This window comes from Notothenia rossii, assembly GCF_949606895.1.
Source record: "Notothenia rossii genome assembly, chromosome: 4".
In the NCBI taxonomy this organism is placed as follows: Eukaryota; Metazoa; Chordata; class Actinopteri; order Perciformes; family Nototheniidae; genus Notothenia; species Notothenia rossii.
The window spans coordinates 18,972,265-18,989,791 of record NC_136902.1 but is presented as its reverse complement, the minus strand read 5'-3'; the positions used below and the strand labels follow the sequence as shown (position 1 = coordinate 18,989,791).

The window sequence follows — 17,527 nt, the reverse complement described above, 5'->3', positions numbered from 1 at the left end:
TAAGAAAGAGAAAAAACGAAGCTGGGTTATTGAGAGGCAAACAGCTGACAGTCAACAAGGTTATGAGAGCACATGCATGGTTTGAATGTGTAATATAAACACACACAGAAACACTTTTATACATTTCACTCTCAGCCTGGCCCTGTAATCACATGTTAGATTTCTGCTTTCAGTCTTGTGCATGTGGTGCAGTCTCCATTCTCCATAATTGTACAGTCATTTAGCAAACAGCACATTACTGTCTAAGAAACTACACATTCGCATTTATACTGCAGTTCCAGCACGTAAAGGCAGAGACGATCAAAACTGCATCACTTTTCTTTCGGCAGTTTCACGTCTTTGTAGTCCTGAACAGATGAATGATCCAGCCTTGATCCTAAATCTTTAAACCTCCTCTCCACAGCTATTTCAGATGGGGTGTTTTGTCAAATTTGACAAGCTTGCCACTTCAGCACAATCCATCATAGCACATGTGACACAACTAAACTGTTAAACTGACGTCTCATCACACCCAAAGGATGTTTCGAGTCCGGTGAAGCTGAGGCCAGAGCCTGAGAGGTTGACTTTACTGCGGTGTTTAGCTTTTTCTTCTCCCATTCTCTGTCTGTCCAACCAGGACACAGCAGCTTCCTCTGTTATTGGAGGATGTCTGGCTGATTTAATCAAAAGTACACACACAGTGAAAAGCAACAAAAAGAAGAATTTTCCTGACTTAGGTTGGCATCAGACATTAGCAGAGACAGTGAGGAAAGGAGAAAGCTGGAGGGTGGAAGAGTGAGGACAGTCTCTTTGCAAGAACATGAGATTGGGTTCCAGTGTTAAGGGTCAACTATTTGGGGTCAACAAGAATGTGCTTACTGCAGTGCAAGAGAACGAACCGCTCGGCCATCAGCCTGATGTGCTGATCCTTGATAGCCAGCAACATTAATGACTATGAAGTAAACTTTGATTAGGCTTATATCCAAAACCCCAGAAACAACACTATGGAGCATTTTGTTTCTTTCCTCTCTCTTGCACCCAATCTGAAGCAGCACCTAACCAAGAGCTCAGAAGTGGGTGTGCTAGAGACACGTTAGCTGAACACTTGTAGGACTAAAAAGAGTTTAATTTAGATGCCAAGCCCTCCAGCTATAGACCAACACCATAATCAAGTGAACCACAGCGAGAGAGAGAGACGGGCAGACAGAGAAATGAAGAGTGAGAAACGAAGGGAAAGACTAAATCTACAAAATGAGGGCGAGAGGAAGCAGACTCAGTGAGAGGAGGAATGTTATCTGTAAAGGCCTTTATCAAAACTCTGACTCCTGCCAACACCCCTGCAGGGCATTGATCTGGTGTGCATGCCTTTTCCGCCACTGTGGATACTGCACTCTTTGAGAGAAAGAAAGGCATAAAACCGAACAAAACAAAATGCAGGATTGCCAGTGGTCTCTTGCATTTAAATGATGAGGAAAAATATTAGGATTTGATGCTTGATGCTCAAGGTACTGAAGCAGCAGAGCTCAGGGATATCGTGTAGATAACTGTTCAAGTCTGTGTGGCAGACTTTGTGCAGGGTCGGAAAAGTTCCCAGATGGTGAGGCTTGCCAAACTCGCTGCCTCACTCTGGGTGTTGGCAATATGGAGAGGAAATCAGAGAGTTAGTGAGAAAGAACACTTTATCCTGCCAAAACAACATTTAATAGAAAACCAAGAAGATGCAAAAAGAATATGTTTTATAATCACAGTCCTACAATTACCTTTTCTGTATTATTTTTGGTGGAGCTGGGTGGTGTTCGCCCTCTGTGTTGTGACATTAAATAGTGGCTGGTTAAAAAAAACAGAATAATACAAAATCCAGCAATATGACCAGAAATATCCAGTTTGAGCTTCCACAGAAGTATAAAAGCTAAAAGAATGACATGGGGTTTCCCTGGAATATCTTCACAGACCAACAATGTAATACAATTACGATGAATATATGAAATATAAGATAGAAAGAAATAGTGAATGATAGATAGAAAACCGGTTTTCTTCTTCAGGAACATACATGCTCTTTACAGGGCCACAGTAACGTTGCTCCTGTCAAATTGTCAAAGTTGCTCCTCATGCTGCCATGTGCTAGCACATGTTTTGCTACAATTAGTTAAGGGGTAAAATTACAATGTCTTTCATCTAAATTGCCTTCAAAAGCAATTTGTCTTCAAAAGCAATTAAACATGGCAGTTACAGACCTCAGACACAGTTGAAATACAGTGCACTCTCTGTCCTTATTTCCTTACTAGACACCACCATGTTATCACTAGGACATTTTTTTATATAGTTATCCAGACTGTGTACAGAAATAACAGGAACCCCAAGGAAAATGGTTATTAATAATATATCTTACCCAAAATCAATCACATCATATTTGCATGATTTTACTTTAATAATAAAAATCGAATTAATGATTATAGGAGTAATATAACACAATTCGTCCTGTAGCACTGTATAATAGAAGTGCTGCACTCAGGCCTCTTTCCCTACACACACCCCCCTCCCCCCTCCTCCCCCGTCTCTTTCCTCAATCCAAAAAAGGGGAGAAAGGAGGCTGGCTCCTTAACTTTATGGGCTTGACCCCCCCTGCTCCCAGTCATTTCGTCGGTTGGGACCGGAGCGAGAACACACGGTGACGGTCCTTAGTGACGGAGGAGCTGCGGCTGGATGCATGAGGACCAGAGAGAGACAGTGCAAATATCCCTCAATGTGATGAGAATATAAGACTTTTTTTTAATTCTGTAGGATAAACTGACGCACAGAAGGAGACACCTTGATTTTTTTGGGGACTTAATATCGTGTTTTTGATCCACAAGGTAGGGGTGATGGGTCTTTTAAAATTATGTAATGTGTTATTCAGTTTTTTAATATGCCACTTTTTTCTCCATAGACTGAATTTCACTTGACAATATAATAATAACAGGACAAGTATGCCTACTGTGCCTTCATGTCTTGATACTTTCAAGTATTACATTTAACCTAATGCATGTTGTTCACATTTTGTATACTTTGCTAAGATTCATGTCGCCAACTTGTATACTTTCAGTTAAAGTTCTCACAGTGTTTGTAGTGTGTACTTGGGTAGGTTATTTTATTTATTTTCCTCCTCACGATTATTATATTTCAAATAATATCCGCATCATAAAATACAACCTGTTGCATAGGGCTTTTGTTGCTGTAGTTATCCGATCAGCTGTTACTCCTGAGTTACAGCAGATGGCGCAGCCAATCTCCGCAGAGCGCTCACAGTGAGCGGTCATTAGTGGCAGAGAGGATAATTAAGCAACACTTTTTCTTTCCACTCACTTTATCCTCTAATCAACGCGACCCTATTCTCTCTTATCAGACTGTAGATTTATGGGCTCTATAAAGTCCATCCCTGCATCATCATTTAGGGAGAATAATTATAGTGAAACGTGCCAATCAAGTAAATAGCTCCTTCTGGTTCTCATCTGCGCTACCCTAATATTTAGGCTCTGTGTACACAGCATTCCTATTTTGAATTATGTCTGGGAATTTGAGAAACGTTATTTGCCAGGGAGATAATTACAGCTTGCTGTGTTTTTGTGTTAACTAATATAAGGCAAACAAACAAACAATTTGATTGACTCTCTCTCTTTTCCCATACTCTCCTGTGCTGATGAGTTCATGAGCAGCATTTGTCAACTACCGTTAGAACTAAGTCACCTTACTGTAAAAAGACATTGCAAACAGTGTCTGACTGTGGAGTGAAAATGATGGTGTACATCTGTCTGTTTCCGGACTTTCCATCCTGCCTGCCTATTAGCCAGGCTGTGGGTTGACCACCTACACCTGCCTGTCTGTCTGTCTCTCTACAGTAACTACCTGTGTGTCATTTGGTCCAAGTTTAAACTTAAACTTAATTATTTCTCTGTATCTTCTTTGATCAGTTTTACTTCACTTTTATAATGTTATATTGTGTCCTATTTGAGCCCTGCCTCTGTTTTGACAATAAAATGTGGTGCTTGTTCCCTTTTGGTAAGTTAAAACATAATGTTTACAGTGTCTATTCAAAGCCCACTTATAACTTGCAGACGCTTAAAAATGCTGCACATTATTTCAATGGGACTCATCTGTCCATATGGCATGGATCCTCAGGTCAATTGTCTTATTTGGCCACTTTTTTGCTTGCCTCTCTGTTCTGCTCTGGGTTGGGCTTGTCTCTGCGGTGTTGAGCAGCTAGCCACCACATCCAAGCATCAGAGAAGCTGCCAAACAGTTCCTTTTTTAGGCAAAGCAGTCACCAAATTACAGCCGCTGGGGCAGTTAACTCCACCCGAACGCTCCTATGGACCCGCCTAGCACCAACAGCCTGTGTGTGTGTGTGTGTGTCATGAGCAAGTGAGGGAGTTCATCCAAATGACCAGATCACTTTCGAGATGGACTTCAATTCTGTGACCAAAATACAAAAATAGTTTTCATGTATGGGAAGGTCTATGTTTGTGTGTGTGTGTGTGTGTGTGTGTGTGTGTGTGTGTGTGTGTGTGTGTGTGTGTGTGTGTGTGTGTGTGTGTGTGTGTGTGGGCAGAAGCTTGCAATTTTCATAAGCAAACATTTTTGTGATTTTCTTTTTCTTTTTATTGTGTTATAGTTTATTTCAGCTTGGATCAAGTTCAGAAGAACATGATGGGTGAGGACAACAATAGTAAACACTTACTGAAAACAAATAAACATCCCATGGAGTGACCCCATCACCACCAATATAAGATTGTATTTTATATATAACACAATACTAAGACTTTTCAAATGTAGTTGTGCTCAGTCAGCACTGGGATCACTTTGTGCTTCCTGTGATGTTAAACTGCACGGAGTGTTGACGTGGCGGCTGCCAATACACCACTGATGTTGTGCCAGCTGGCACTTTTGTCGTGCTCTCTGCCCCACCTTAACTCTTCTCTGCCAATGCAATTGAAGGAACAGAGCTAATGTGTTCCTGAGTATGAATACATGGATAGAATGAGCCAGCATTTTATGCCTTGATCGATATTGTAAGGCTTAATGGATTTAGGCCTCTGTGGCTCATGGAGTTGCCAATTGGTTTGACATTTGCTTCAGACAGCAGCTGTGAATAAAACGTGCCGTGATAAAAGGGCTTGTAATGATTTTACAGTAAAAAAACTTTCTCTGGAGAGAAAAAGGTGGCAGCACTTCATGTGAGGCAAAAGAAAGTCGGGTTGTGTTTATGACTGTGTGGGAGGTTATAGTGAGTTCATGGGAGACCAAACACGGTGTGTTGTATCTTTAGATGATTGTTCTTGGCAACACAAAGAGCATAGTTTAAATATATGTTTGTTTAGCTTGCAAAGGCTGCCTTGTGGGAACTCTAGTGTCATTGTGCTGGATGTGAGGGCTGACAGGTACCCAGCACTTGATGGATAGTGCATATAGGAAATGTAAAGCTAATCTCAGTCGCGGGTTGTGGGAAACTCAAACAAGAGATACATTTGTTGGGCGCGGATTGTTCCCCAGATGGTGCTGTCGCTGACACCGCTGCATTTTATTGTAAAGCGGGATCCTTCCACCCAAGCATCTATCCTTGAATCCTGTCTCATATCTGGCCTGTTTCTCTTTCCCTCCCATAAATCCATAAATCCTACATGTACCTTGTTGAATCCGAGAGTAAGCCACTGGAATTCATATCTTCATAAAAGTGTCTGCCTTCTGTTGCCTGTTATAACAGCTTTAACCACCTTTAGAGGCTCAGACAGTCAGCCAGTGTGTGCGTGTGTGTGTGTGTGTGTGTGTGTGTGTGTGTGTGTGTGTGTGTGTGTGTTTGTGTGTGTGTGTGTGTGTGTGTGTTTGAGAGAGAGCTTAAACACCTTTTGCACAGATGGGGAACTTCCTCCTTCTTTTCTTCGCTTTATTGAAAAGAAAATCATTGCTGCACAGGAGCGAGAAGCAGCCACCTTGTTAAATGTTAACAGAAATAGGACAAGTTAGACCGTATGGCCTGTATATAGACACCAAAACATTATAACCACGTCATTATGGAACAAAACGTGAAGGCATTTAACAGCCTTAACTTTTCTAGGGAGGACTTAAAGAAGATATTTGAACCTGGCTGCAGGGATTTGCTCTCATTCAACAGCAGTCTGGCAGTTGAAAGGTCTAGACTCTGAAAATCCAGACTCCAAAAAAAGTATGCATTGGCAGTAGTTTATCCACCTTTCTTTGGCCATATAGTTTAGAAAAAACAGTCTTGAGTTTATGTACCCCGACACCTCCTTGTATCTTTTGCAGCTTCCTTTCCTACATCTCACAACCAGCGAATTACAGCTCACTCATTTTTATTCTCGATGCACTTGCCTGTCGCCAAACTCACTTGCAGCACCTAGAAGACAAACAAAGTGAGCGAGACCATAATAGCAGTCCATCCATCCATCCATCCATTAAACCACTCTTGGCCTCTGGATGGGATAAGAGCCAGTAACAATTAAGTTGAAGCCTTTGGTTTGTTTTCGTCTCAGACCGGATGTTTGCAGCTTTACTGGAGGCAGATGAGAGGAATTGATATGTGCACAGACCAGGGCCAGATGAAAATGGTTATTACAGCCAGTGAGGCTCAAGATTGTGGGATGTAGTTTAGTCTTGTTGTCATGTTTATAGTGTTTATAGTATCCTTAGACATCATTCCTGGATGATGATAGTCTATTCTTGTTCCTGTCTCCTTTTTCTCTCATCCATCATCCTCAACACCTCTGTCTACACATCTCCATCTACTTCCATATCTAGATAGAGCAAAGGGGCTACACCTTTAGCTGAACAATGATCTTAGCAAATCTGAGCAAAGCACAAGTTACAGGAATTGTAGGTGTATAAATACATCTAGTGGTGCCTTTTGTATATTCCAGCTCTGTTGTGTGTCCTTATACGGTGACTATATATGTATTTGCTGCATTCTTCTGGCCAAGCCAAGGCCAGTGGTGTTTTTTCTTTTCTGCATAATGGTATAATTTTGCTGCTATTTTTATTGCAGGGAGCAGACTGCAGGGGCCGGTTGTTCATGCTTCCAGACCAGGACCACTTCATGCACAGGCTTTTTATTTTACTGATTGTTTCAGTGATACTTGTATTACTTTGAATGTAGCAAAAAACCCTTAAAGGTGCTGCGGATTGCATAAAAAACATTCAATTAAATCCTATGTGATTCAGGATTCAAACGGATCGAAATAGTGAGTAAGAGTGGAAGCTAATTTGATAAGCATGTGTAGGATTCACCCACATACTGTGATGCATGGACCCTGACCACACTCTTTTTTGGTGGATTTTTATTGTCATTTAATTAGCATCAGTTGAGACAACATTTTTGTACGACATGAGGAATGAGAAGAATTTCCCCAACTGTAAAAGTCCTTGAAAAACAGCCTCACAAACTTTATTATTGCAGTCTCTCCCTTTTTGGCCATTCAAAGTCTTGTAAACAGTCAGTGCTGCTAGAAATACCCCACGACATTGGGTGAAATAGGCAGGACAAAAAATCCACCAAGTGTGTGTAGCATTTAGTAGACAAAAGGCTTCCAGAAAAGTAAGTAACACACACTGAGAAAAGATGCAATGGGTCTCACATTGTTCTGATGCAATTGAAGTGAATTACAAACTTCCGAGCACACTATCCAAGAGTTGGCCCTTATCATTCCTCCCTGGTTTTTCTCCCCTGCTAATTCTTTTCCTGGATCTGTTGGTCTCGAGAATTCTGAAATCCTGATCCTGCTTCCTAAGAAAACGCGACCATGTAGCGACAGGATCTTTTAACTTCCTTGGAAAGTCCAATCGCATGCTAACCATTTGCATCAACACTCCTCAGTGATCAGTGAAGGGAATTCATACCACAAGGTTAGAAATTATTAGGTTTTAAGTCACCCAAGGGTCCAGTGTTGGACTGCAACATATAGGATTAGCCTGATTTTAAGAGTCAGAACTTCCAATTGAATAGACCAATTGGCCTTATAATAATTCGTTTTTCTAAGAATTATATTTTAGGTTAAGTGGGAGGAGGTGGCTTTGCTGAGTTGTACATTAGGCCAGTGTGTGCGGGGCAGGATAAACAAAGCAAACAAATGGACAGACACACATGCACTTACACACACGTGCTCAGATGTCTGGTGACCTAAATCATCAGTGTGAATGTGTCCGCAGCTATGACATCATGGAGTGTGTGTGTCATGACATGCAAACACATGTGCATGCACACAGACACTCTCACACTTGCAAACCCAGTTTTCCTTTTAGTGAATGGTGGCTTTGTTTAACTTCTCGGTTGCAGGAATAAAGTTTTCCACAGCTGAGGTGATGTCCTCCACACTAGCCGATTGGTCAGTGGCAAATGACTTACTCTCTTGGGAATGGTCTCGGTGAGCAGGAAGCAGACAGTGACATTTTGTCGGAGTGGTTTAAGAGACTTTCATTCCCAGAGTCCATTCTTGGAGAGATTCCCCAGGGAAATGAGTCCATTTCTCCACGCCAGCCTCCAGCTCATGGTCTGCCTGTTAGGTGTGGTATAAACAGTAGGGCTTTATAATTGAGGTTAAGCAGACCATTTCATAATATGTCAATGTCCATTTATCACTGACCACTCTTCTTAGCTTTGAAGTTGAAGACCTCATCCACATGGCTGGATTGACAGCATCTCCTACTCTTTGTGCATTGTGTATGAACTCTGTCACACTCATACTACCTTATACTCACTGAAGATTACATGGCAGCTCTGAAACCAATCAGGATTTCAATGTTTTGCTGAAATAAATCTATTTGGTCCCAGGTTTTCTGTCCATCTGCTAGTATTTGGATTTCTAGATTAAACACTTTCCAACATTTAAGGCCTCTTGGGGTCTGGAGTTCAAGCCAGTCCTATGATTTCTTTCTTCCTGTTATGACATCCAAGACATTTCAATGCAATATGCATATCTTTGTCTACTATCATGATGAAACATAACAATTATAAAAAGGAATGCAATACAGTTGAAGCCTCCAATGACAATGGAACTGAATGAAAACCTCTTAATAAACTGGCAACTAAAAGAGTATGCAACAAAGTTGAGTTAAACTGATATAGTTCTTCTTTCTTCTTGTGTTTCCTCAGGTAGTGGAAGATGTTGCCACACTGCTCCCTCCTGCTGTTGCTATGCGTGGCTCGGCTGCTCTCCACCACCTCGGCCCTGCCCTTTGAGCAGAAAGGCTTCTGGGACTTTGCAATGGACAGCATGGACAGCGGCGGTTTGATGACGATGATGAGGGATGAGGAAGAAGGCTCAGCCGTAGAGGAGATCCTCCCCCCCGACACATCCATGTGCCCCTTCGGCTGCCACTGTCGTCTCAGGGTCGTCCAGTGCTCTGACCTCGGTCAGTGAGAGTGTGTGTGAGAGAGAGAGATCATGTCTGTGGTGTTTTGTCATCATTTCTAAGTGTGTGTGTGTCAACAGAGTTCAGACAGAGAAGCAATGAGTTGAAAGACGGAGTGAGTGAGCATGACCCGAGCCTTGCATGACTCTCATAGCTCCAGAGAGTAAAGTCCCCCTTTGGTGTGTTATCTCAGAGAGGAATTTTTCTGGTGTATTTTGACAAGGAAAGGCATGTCTTTGAGGGATTTTGTGTTCCAGACTTTGTGTGTAGATAGGCTACTGGCTGAGAGACGAGTTGAGAGATGGTTTGAGCAGGAAAGGGAAAAAGACTGAGGCTAGAGAAGGAAGGAGGAAGAGAATTTAAGAGAGTTGGAAAGGGATCAAGAGAGCAACGTAAAGAGACAAACTGAAAAAAGTACTCTTTGATCAGAGGAGATGAACGTTTATAATCCTTTCCCTCTCTTAAAAGGAGTTTTTAGTTTTTTAGTTTTAGGGTCGTAGACAGGATGTTTAATGGAAAACCCAAAACAGGAGGGGCGGAAGGATGGGGTTTAACGATGGAAGAATGATAAAGATAAAAGTTGTGTTAATGTGTCAGGATAACAAACAGGGTTATAATATTCACATTGAGGAGTTCCACTGAAAAACATGAAACTATGTTGTTGTTGAAACTAATACAAAGAAAAGGAAATTCCATCAAATCAAGCTCAAGATTTTATTTTCATAATGCTTTTGGAGTACGTCTGTGACTCAATTTTAGTCATGTTTCCATATAAGTCAATCCAACGATTTCCTGCCTGTGGATATTATAAGTGCATGCTATTCCTACTCGGTCTATTCTTACAGGACCAAATAAACGACCTCTAGTCTTATTTAGGGATATAAAGATTCCTCACATTATACTGGCTATATAACTCTAATAGGCTGTCTGTGTTTGGACATAATGGTTTTGTCGAATCATCATTCAACAAGCTCTATATATTTACTGTCTCTGGTCTCTCTGCTGTGGGTAAATGTGGAAGCGTATAATTTCCGCGATGTCAAGTGCTTATTTAGAACAGATGTATTTTAGCGGTGGCGTCTGTCTCCTCTCAGCGTGCATCGAAGGATGATGTCGGGTATTTGTGTTGGGGGACGCTGGGGTTTAGGAGGGTGCTAGTTTTGTCAGTTTGTGGTCAAGGCTTTGAGATTGTGGTAGATACGGGTGACACTCTGTGGTTTGGTTTTGTGGGTTAAAGGGATTCAGTTAATCAGGGTGTGTGTCAGATTTTTTCAGGTTTGTTTATCATGTATGTTGTGCTGGCATTCACATGTGAAGGTTTCCAGCTGGCAGGATGCATTTCCACACCTGACGGTGTTGGCTGGAAGGTAAATATTTCCTACCACATGAATCCACCTGGTAACATTGAGCATCTTTAGAGTTCTGTTGCTAACACAGCTGCTGAAACAACTTTATTACACTTCGGGAAATCATAATCTGGTTTATAATTTAAACAGATTAACCAGTTTGGAACTGGAAGTTTCTTCTACATCTTTGATGAATTTATCTCTGCTCCCTGAAGGCAACATCTTGCTTAATTTCCTGGATAATATAAAGTTTCCAGCCTCCTCATCCACCAACAGATCTCTCTCAGCGCTGCGGTGACGTGGTTTGTACAGATTTTCAGAGGGAACTGTTGAGGGTTTGATCTTATAGGGTGTGGCACAGTAAAAGCCAAAGCCATATATCTAAACTTAACTCTAGATGGACAGCTCTGGGCAGAGTCCTTCGGGACCCGTGTGGTTGGTGGCAAACTGGATCCCAGTGGGACAGCTGGCGTCCTTTCTCACCAGCAGGTCTGGTTGCATCATGGTCGCCGTCCAGATGAGGTCGGCCCTGTTCGGGATTCGCTTTACAGTTGCCTGTCTGCGCCACTGACCACATCTGATACACCCATCCACGTGTCCCTGTGATGTGGTGTTGCTAATGATCACTGGTTGCTGTGTTTGTGCGTGTGCTGAGTCATTTTTCCAGAGAGATCCCAGAATTAATGCAGGTGTATTTCTTAACGCTGTCTGCTTTTCTTAGCCTTTTCTTAGCCTTTATGAATGTATTGCTTGGTAAACAAACACTATTCACAAGCAACCCACAACAGCTCTGGGTGTTTATGATTGTCACTGATGTCGTTAAACTGAACAATTCTTCATTACTTCTTAGCAGGTGTTTTGGTCACAAAGAAACCAAAATGAAGACGCTCTGCATGGAGGCTTCACCACTCACAGATTAACACACAGCTTGTGTTTCTCGGTTTTAAAGTGTCAGGGCTGTGTCTGTCTCCCATTTATGGAATGTGTTACTTTGCTGATGGTATTTAAGTCACATCCTTTGTGAGAACGTCTGTCGTGTAGTAACCAGATGGAGAACATCTGGCGTCCCCATCTGGTATGTCTCTATAAGTGACAAACCAGTAATGTGCCGCTTTGACATCGCTGTGTGACCTCCATGGTTGTGTCTATGTCCACCTGTCATTAAAATAATAGATGAGGAGGCCCAAAGTGCTCATTTGAGATTGTGTGGGAGTGTGTTTGGGTTCATGTTTATGCCTGATGAAGGTTTAAAACACACAGAGACTATTTATTTTCTCAGAGTCTGTGTCTGACTAAGTTATCCTAAGAGCTTGCCTATTCCAAGAACTTTGGTTTTAGGGTGTTGGTTCTCCCATGGAAGCATTTAATAGAGTATGTTTCCCTTCTGTGTTTTTATTGGTCTCGTGTTTAGGTCTGACTGAAGTACCACAGAATATTCCCCGGGACACCAAGTTCCTGGACCTGCAGAACAACTATATCACCGAGCTGAAGGAGAATGACTTCAAAGGCCTCACAAACCTATATGTAAGAAACACTTAAGAACTCACTTTCATAAAATCCTTCTCAGCATTAGCTCATCAACACTTCTCAAACATGTGTAAACAACTCAGCTTCTATTGGCGTCAATAGTGTGAGATATCCTTATAACCCTCTATTTCCTTGAGGATTTAAATGCTTAGTTTCCTTTCTGTTTTGCTCTCAACCACCCTTCTCTCTGAGAGCTTTAATTGTAAGAAGTTTGAGCCTGAAGCCAAATGGGAGTATTCAAGCTCACATCCTTGCCTCTCTTAGCAGAAAGTTTTTGCTCACTCCTGACCCAAATTTAAAAGCGCTGACCAAGAGCAATATTAAGTCTGGCAGCGAGTAGGAAACTCACATCATGACATTATACAATAACATCTTTATTAAGGTCTGTTTACCTTAGCCTCATCTGTCTCCATTTTGCAGCCAGTGCAGGTGTCGAGACAGTCTGCTGGGTGATGGACTGTGGCTGGATCTTTATTAATTCACTAAAAAACATTCAGTAGAGACAGAGGAGGAAAAACAAGCCCTTGTTTCATATTTGTTTCTAATTTCCTGACTGTGTGGGTGCTAAAGCGTAAGTTTAATTTGGTTTCTGCATGGTTTCTGTTTTTCTAGGGCCTATCTTTGAGAAATAACCTGATTTCCAAAGTCCACCCCAAAACATTTGTGCCTCTGAAGCACATGCAGAAGCTGTACTTCTCCAAGAATCTGCTGACCGCTGTCCCAAAGAACTTGCCCGCCTCTCTGGTTGAGATCAGGATCCATGAGAACCGCATCAAGAAGGTGGCAGCTGGTGCCTTCGCAGGACTGGTGAACATGAACTGCATAGGTCAGACATGACTTCAACAAATCTAGGCATAACTCACCACTGCCTTTGCCACTCTATAGAAGATTAAATAGTCTGTATTTTATTTAGTGCCTCAAATATTCCTTTTATCTTTCAGAAATGGGCGCAAACCCCATCCAAAACAGCGGTTTTGAGCCAGGAGCCTTCAAGGGACTGAAACTGAATTATCTGCGCATATCAGAGGCTAAACTGACTGGGGTGCCAAAAGGTAATCATTTATCTATGGCTAACATGCTAACATCATTATGTACAATGGATAGTTCCCCAATTTGGGATATATGCTTATTGGTAGCACTCTCATGCCTGTACGCTAAACATAACAATATATATTATTCAGAGTTTGCTGATCAATCTCAATCATTTTCAAGATAAAAGCTTTAACATTCATGATACAGAATTAACTGAATTACTTGCAATTAAGTTATTTGAATACATTATAATCTACAAACAGAAACACTAGAATAACTGCCATGTGGCGTTTGCTCTGCCTTAAACGACAGTGTTACTGCTATTAACTTTTTTTAAATAGTTTTGAGCATCACAAGCACAGTAACATGACTTGTGTCACGGAATGTGTTACATTTTGATCAATCTGGTTTGATAATGTCAAATGTTTTTCTAGAAGCTCTGGTAGGCAGATATTTTTTTTAACATTCATACCGAGCCAGGCTAGATATTTATCCTGTTCTTCATCCTTATGCTAAGCTAGGCTAATCAATGGCTAGTTGTGGCTTCATGTTTAACTGACATTTAAATGGTATCATTATTCTGATATCTACTCTAACTAGCTACTTATATCTATATATAATATATCTTATTAGTGTTATACAATAAATGTATAGCTATGGGAAATATCAAATCTTACCCTTAAGTCTTACAGGTATAGTGTCTCTCTTTCAGATCTCCCAGACAGTCTCCATGAGCTTCATCTAGATCACAACCAGATCCAGGCTGTGGAACTGGAGGACCTGAGCCGCTACAAAAACCTGTTCAGGTATCTTTTGCACTTAATCACCACTTCATTTCTAACCATAACTTTCTTGTGCCCTCAGGTATTTACTTGCATGTCTTTGAAGAATTATCCTGTGGTTTGAAATGAAGAAGAACATTCCAGACAGCAGTGCCCCTCAGGGGGATTTGTATGAACTACATTGAGATGCCACTAAAAGTAGCACCTTATGCTTGTGTGGACTTTCCCCCACAGTATTCTCTTAAAGGGGACCTATCATGCAAAATGCACTTTTTGATGTCTTTTATACATAAATATGTGTCCCCGGTGCGTCGGGGAACTCGCGCAGCGTCAGAAAATAGAACCATCCCTATTTTCCTCCGTACCCAAATCTCTAAAAACGGGGGTACAACGGAGCTGATCCAGATTTGCGTCCGATATGACGTAATATCGGAAATGTGTACCCACGGCACTATCCGAAAGTTGCTATCAGAAACAATGCCCGACTGTTTTGGACGTAATATCGTCGGTGTTTACATTAGCATCGCTAACACTCAGAGCTAACCTTTACTGAAGAGCATGTGTGTGAAGAAGCTGGATATAAAAAGGAACTCACCTTGTGGTATAACCGGCAAGAGAGAAAACCTTTGAGCTCCATACTGTTTCAGAAATAATCCTTGATAATCCATGATATGGCGTTTCATCACCGCAGTATTTAGTTTAGACAGTAGCTGCCCGGTCCCGCATGAGCTCAGCCCCCTCCATTTTAAATTTGTATCAATTTCTTTCTTTTTTTAAAGCTTTATACCCAAAATAAGCACTTTTGAAACAGGAAGGGAAATAGAGGGATATGTGGCATGGCTAGAATGGGTGATCTGTTTGGTATTTTGAGCAAAACACTTCATAGACATGTTTTTTATATATTTGTATATATCTGAGATCTATGCTATTGTCTAAAGATAGCATGATAGGTGACCTTTAATAAACCTTTTTACAGCAATAAGTTGCCAAAATAAGAAAGCACAGGCATTCCTCTCTACACTGTTGCTTTATCACAGTCCAGTTTTATTTAACTTCCTTTAAACACACATCTAATCTCTAATGTAATAAATAGTGGTCACAGGAGCCAGGCTGCTGTGGAATGAATTCTCACCTGGCTTCACATCCATTTCTTACATTATATCAGGGAACTGGAGATACTCAGGCTAACATTAGTAAAACAGTTTAGCTAAATGTATCGTGCATTGGCCTATTTTCTGCCTATTTCAAGTTTTTCCCCTTGTCTCACTTTTTCCAGGTTGGGCCTTGGCTATAACCATATCCGTAACATAGAGAATGGCAGCCTGTCCTTCCTCCCCCGACTGAGAGAGCTGCATCTGGACAACAACCGCCTTACTCATGTTCCCAAAGGCCTCCCAGATATGAAATACCTACATGTGAGTCTTCCATGGAAACATTTTGTTTGCGATCTGACTTTGAATATTTCACAGGGCGCTCCACTCACCCTACATCTTGCTGCTTTTTAGGTGGTGTACCTCCATTCCAACAACATCGCCCAGGTGGGCATGGATGACTTCTGCCCTAGAGGATTTGGGATGAAGAGGACTTTCTATAACGGCATCAGCTTGTTTGATAACCCTGTCAACTACTGGGAGGTGCAGCCTGCTACGTTCCGCTGTGTCAGCGACCGGTTGGCTGTTCAGTTTGGCAACTACAAAAAGTAAAGACAGGGGGATACAGAGAGATGGAGAGAGTAAAGGCAAGGTTATGGCGGAGGAGAAGATAATTTAAACAATGAACAAAACTTGAGGGATGGAGAAGGGAGTTCATATTTCAGATTATTATCTTTATTATTACGGTTGTTTTTGGGTGTTGGCAAGGATGGGCAACAAACTGATGAAAGTCTAAAAAACAATCACATAACTTGAAGGGAGTGGAAAGTGAAGCGCTTGCATTATTTCACCTGAGTTTTCAAATGCTTTAATTTAAGGTTTTTAATGTTTTGCCATTTGAAATGGATGAAACAGAGGAGAATGTTTGAGAATAATGTTTTCCCACCTGCCTTAATCGATGGAAATGAAAATTTGTGAAGCATTTTATTCCTTTTTTCCCACACAATATTCCTTATTGTGATAGAAGATATTTTTAATTAAAATTTAAAAAAAAATAGATAAGCAATGCATTTTAGATGTTTTATATATACATATAAAAAAAGGTTCTCTATATGACTGTATGTGTCTGCTATTTTGGGAGATATATCATATTGTCCTTTTTTCACAGGTCTGAAGCCATTTGGCCCATTATTAAATTAAACTGTCATAATAAACAACTATCAACTTCACAGATTAAGGGCTATTTCCTGACAGTTAATTAAATGGTACAACATGTAAAAACCATTATTCAAGTTTACATGTTTTAAAAAAAAATTCTGTTTATATCATGGACTTAATAAAAAGGGCAATAAGTACATTTTGAGGTTCCCCTTATCAGTGTTAAACACTTTTTTCTTTTTGAACTGATTTAACTGAACCACCAGGATAGCCTTTTTAAGGCGTCTATTCTGTACCTACTAAATATGCTGTCTGTTTCCTATATAATACAATACTCCTTAAAGGGACACTAGAGGTAGTGGGGGTTTTGCCCCATTTAGAGAAAACACACATCTGCTTTGCTTTGAGAAAATGTAGGCAGTGTGTTCACATAGTGCTACAAACAATAGTAGTGTTGATGCATTGTTTTGCACAGATTTTCTATTATGCTTTATCTGCTTCAGGGTATTTTAAGGGTTGTCCTATTTACATTGGTAGACCTATGTGGAACTATACTCTAGCCGTTAGTATTCTGTACTGTCTCTGTTCTATAATCTGACAAGCTACTGCTGCATGTGAATAAAGACATTATTAACCTGCTGCATAAAGTTAGAAAACAACTGTTGCCCAGGGTTGGATACTGTTTGAGAAATAAAGAAGAAGTATGGAAAACATTTGATGAATGGATCGAAAAGCCTCAGCCGACATGTAGCCTACAACACGGTAACATTATTATGAAGCAGATTTGTTATTTGACCTAAATGGGACTTGTTTCTAAACTTTAAAGAGAGTTAATGAAATGTGTAATGTTGTGGACTGAATAAAGGAAGCCACTATAAACATTCAGATAATTTAACTATATTTTACAAAATGTTGTACACCGAGTGACAAGTATATAACAAGTAAAAATGCATATTTATTATCATAATTCGGATTATTATTCAGCTGATGCTCTATGTTAGATACTTCATGTTTAAACAGCTTGGGTGATATTTGGAAGTTATAGGCCTACTGTAGCCAAATGATGTAGTTTTCTATTGAACGAAAATACATTTTTGCTGTGTAGCCTATTAGTGGGTGAACCAATTCTATTTTACGCTGATAATCATCGTTCATTTTATATGAGCAAATATGTGTAGTTTAATCCGCGAATCATCATCAGTGATACGATATCATT

The 17,527-nt window shown here is 40.7% G+C and overlaps 1 protein-coding gene across 1 annotated transcript; it reads left to right on the top strand.

Annotated features, from left to right (window-relative positions):
* The first annotated feature begins 2,610 nt into the window (after window positions 1–2,610).
* bgnb (biglycan b) lies at window positions 2,611–17,024 on the top strand. The gene is made up of 8 exons (XM_079676754.1): window positions 2,611–2,831; window positions 9,116–9,375; window positions 12,133–12,245; window positions 12,861–13,074; window positions 13,190–13,300; window positions 13,993–14,086; window positions 15,339–15,477; window positions 15,568–17,024. The coding sequence occupies exons 2-8, from the start codon at window positions 9,126–9,128 to the stop codon at window positions 15,763–15,765; spliced, it is 1,119 nt and encodes a 372-aa protein (XP_079532880.1). The 5' UTR covers window positions 2,611–2,831; window positions 9,116–9,125; the 3' UTR covers window positions 15,766–17,024.
* The last annotated feature ends 503 nt before the right edge of the window (window positions 17,025–17,527 follow it).

Coding starts and splice junctions, on each gene's coding strand:
- bgnb (XM_079676754.1), top strand. CDS start 9,126: ATGTTGCCACACTGCTCCCTCCTGCTGTTGCTATGCGTGGCTCGGCTG. Junction 14,087..15,338: donor CGCTACAAAAACCTGTTCAG/GTATCTTTTGCA, acceptor CACTTTTTCCAG/GTTGGGCCTTGGCTATAACC. Junction 15,478..15,567: donor CAGATATGAAATACCTACAT/GTGAGTCTTCCA, acceptor GCTGCTTTTTAG/GTGGTGTACCTCCATTCCAA.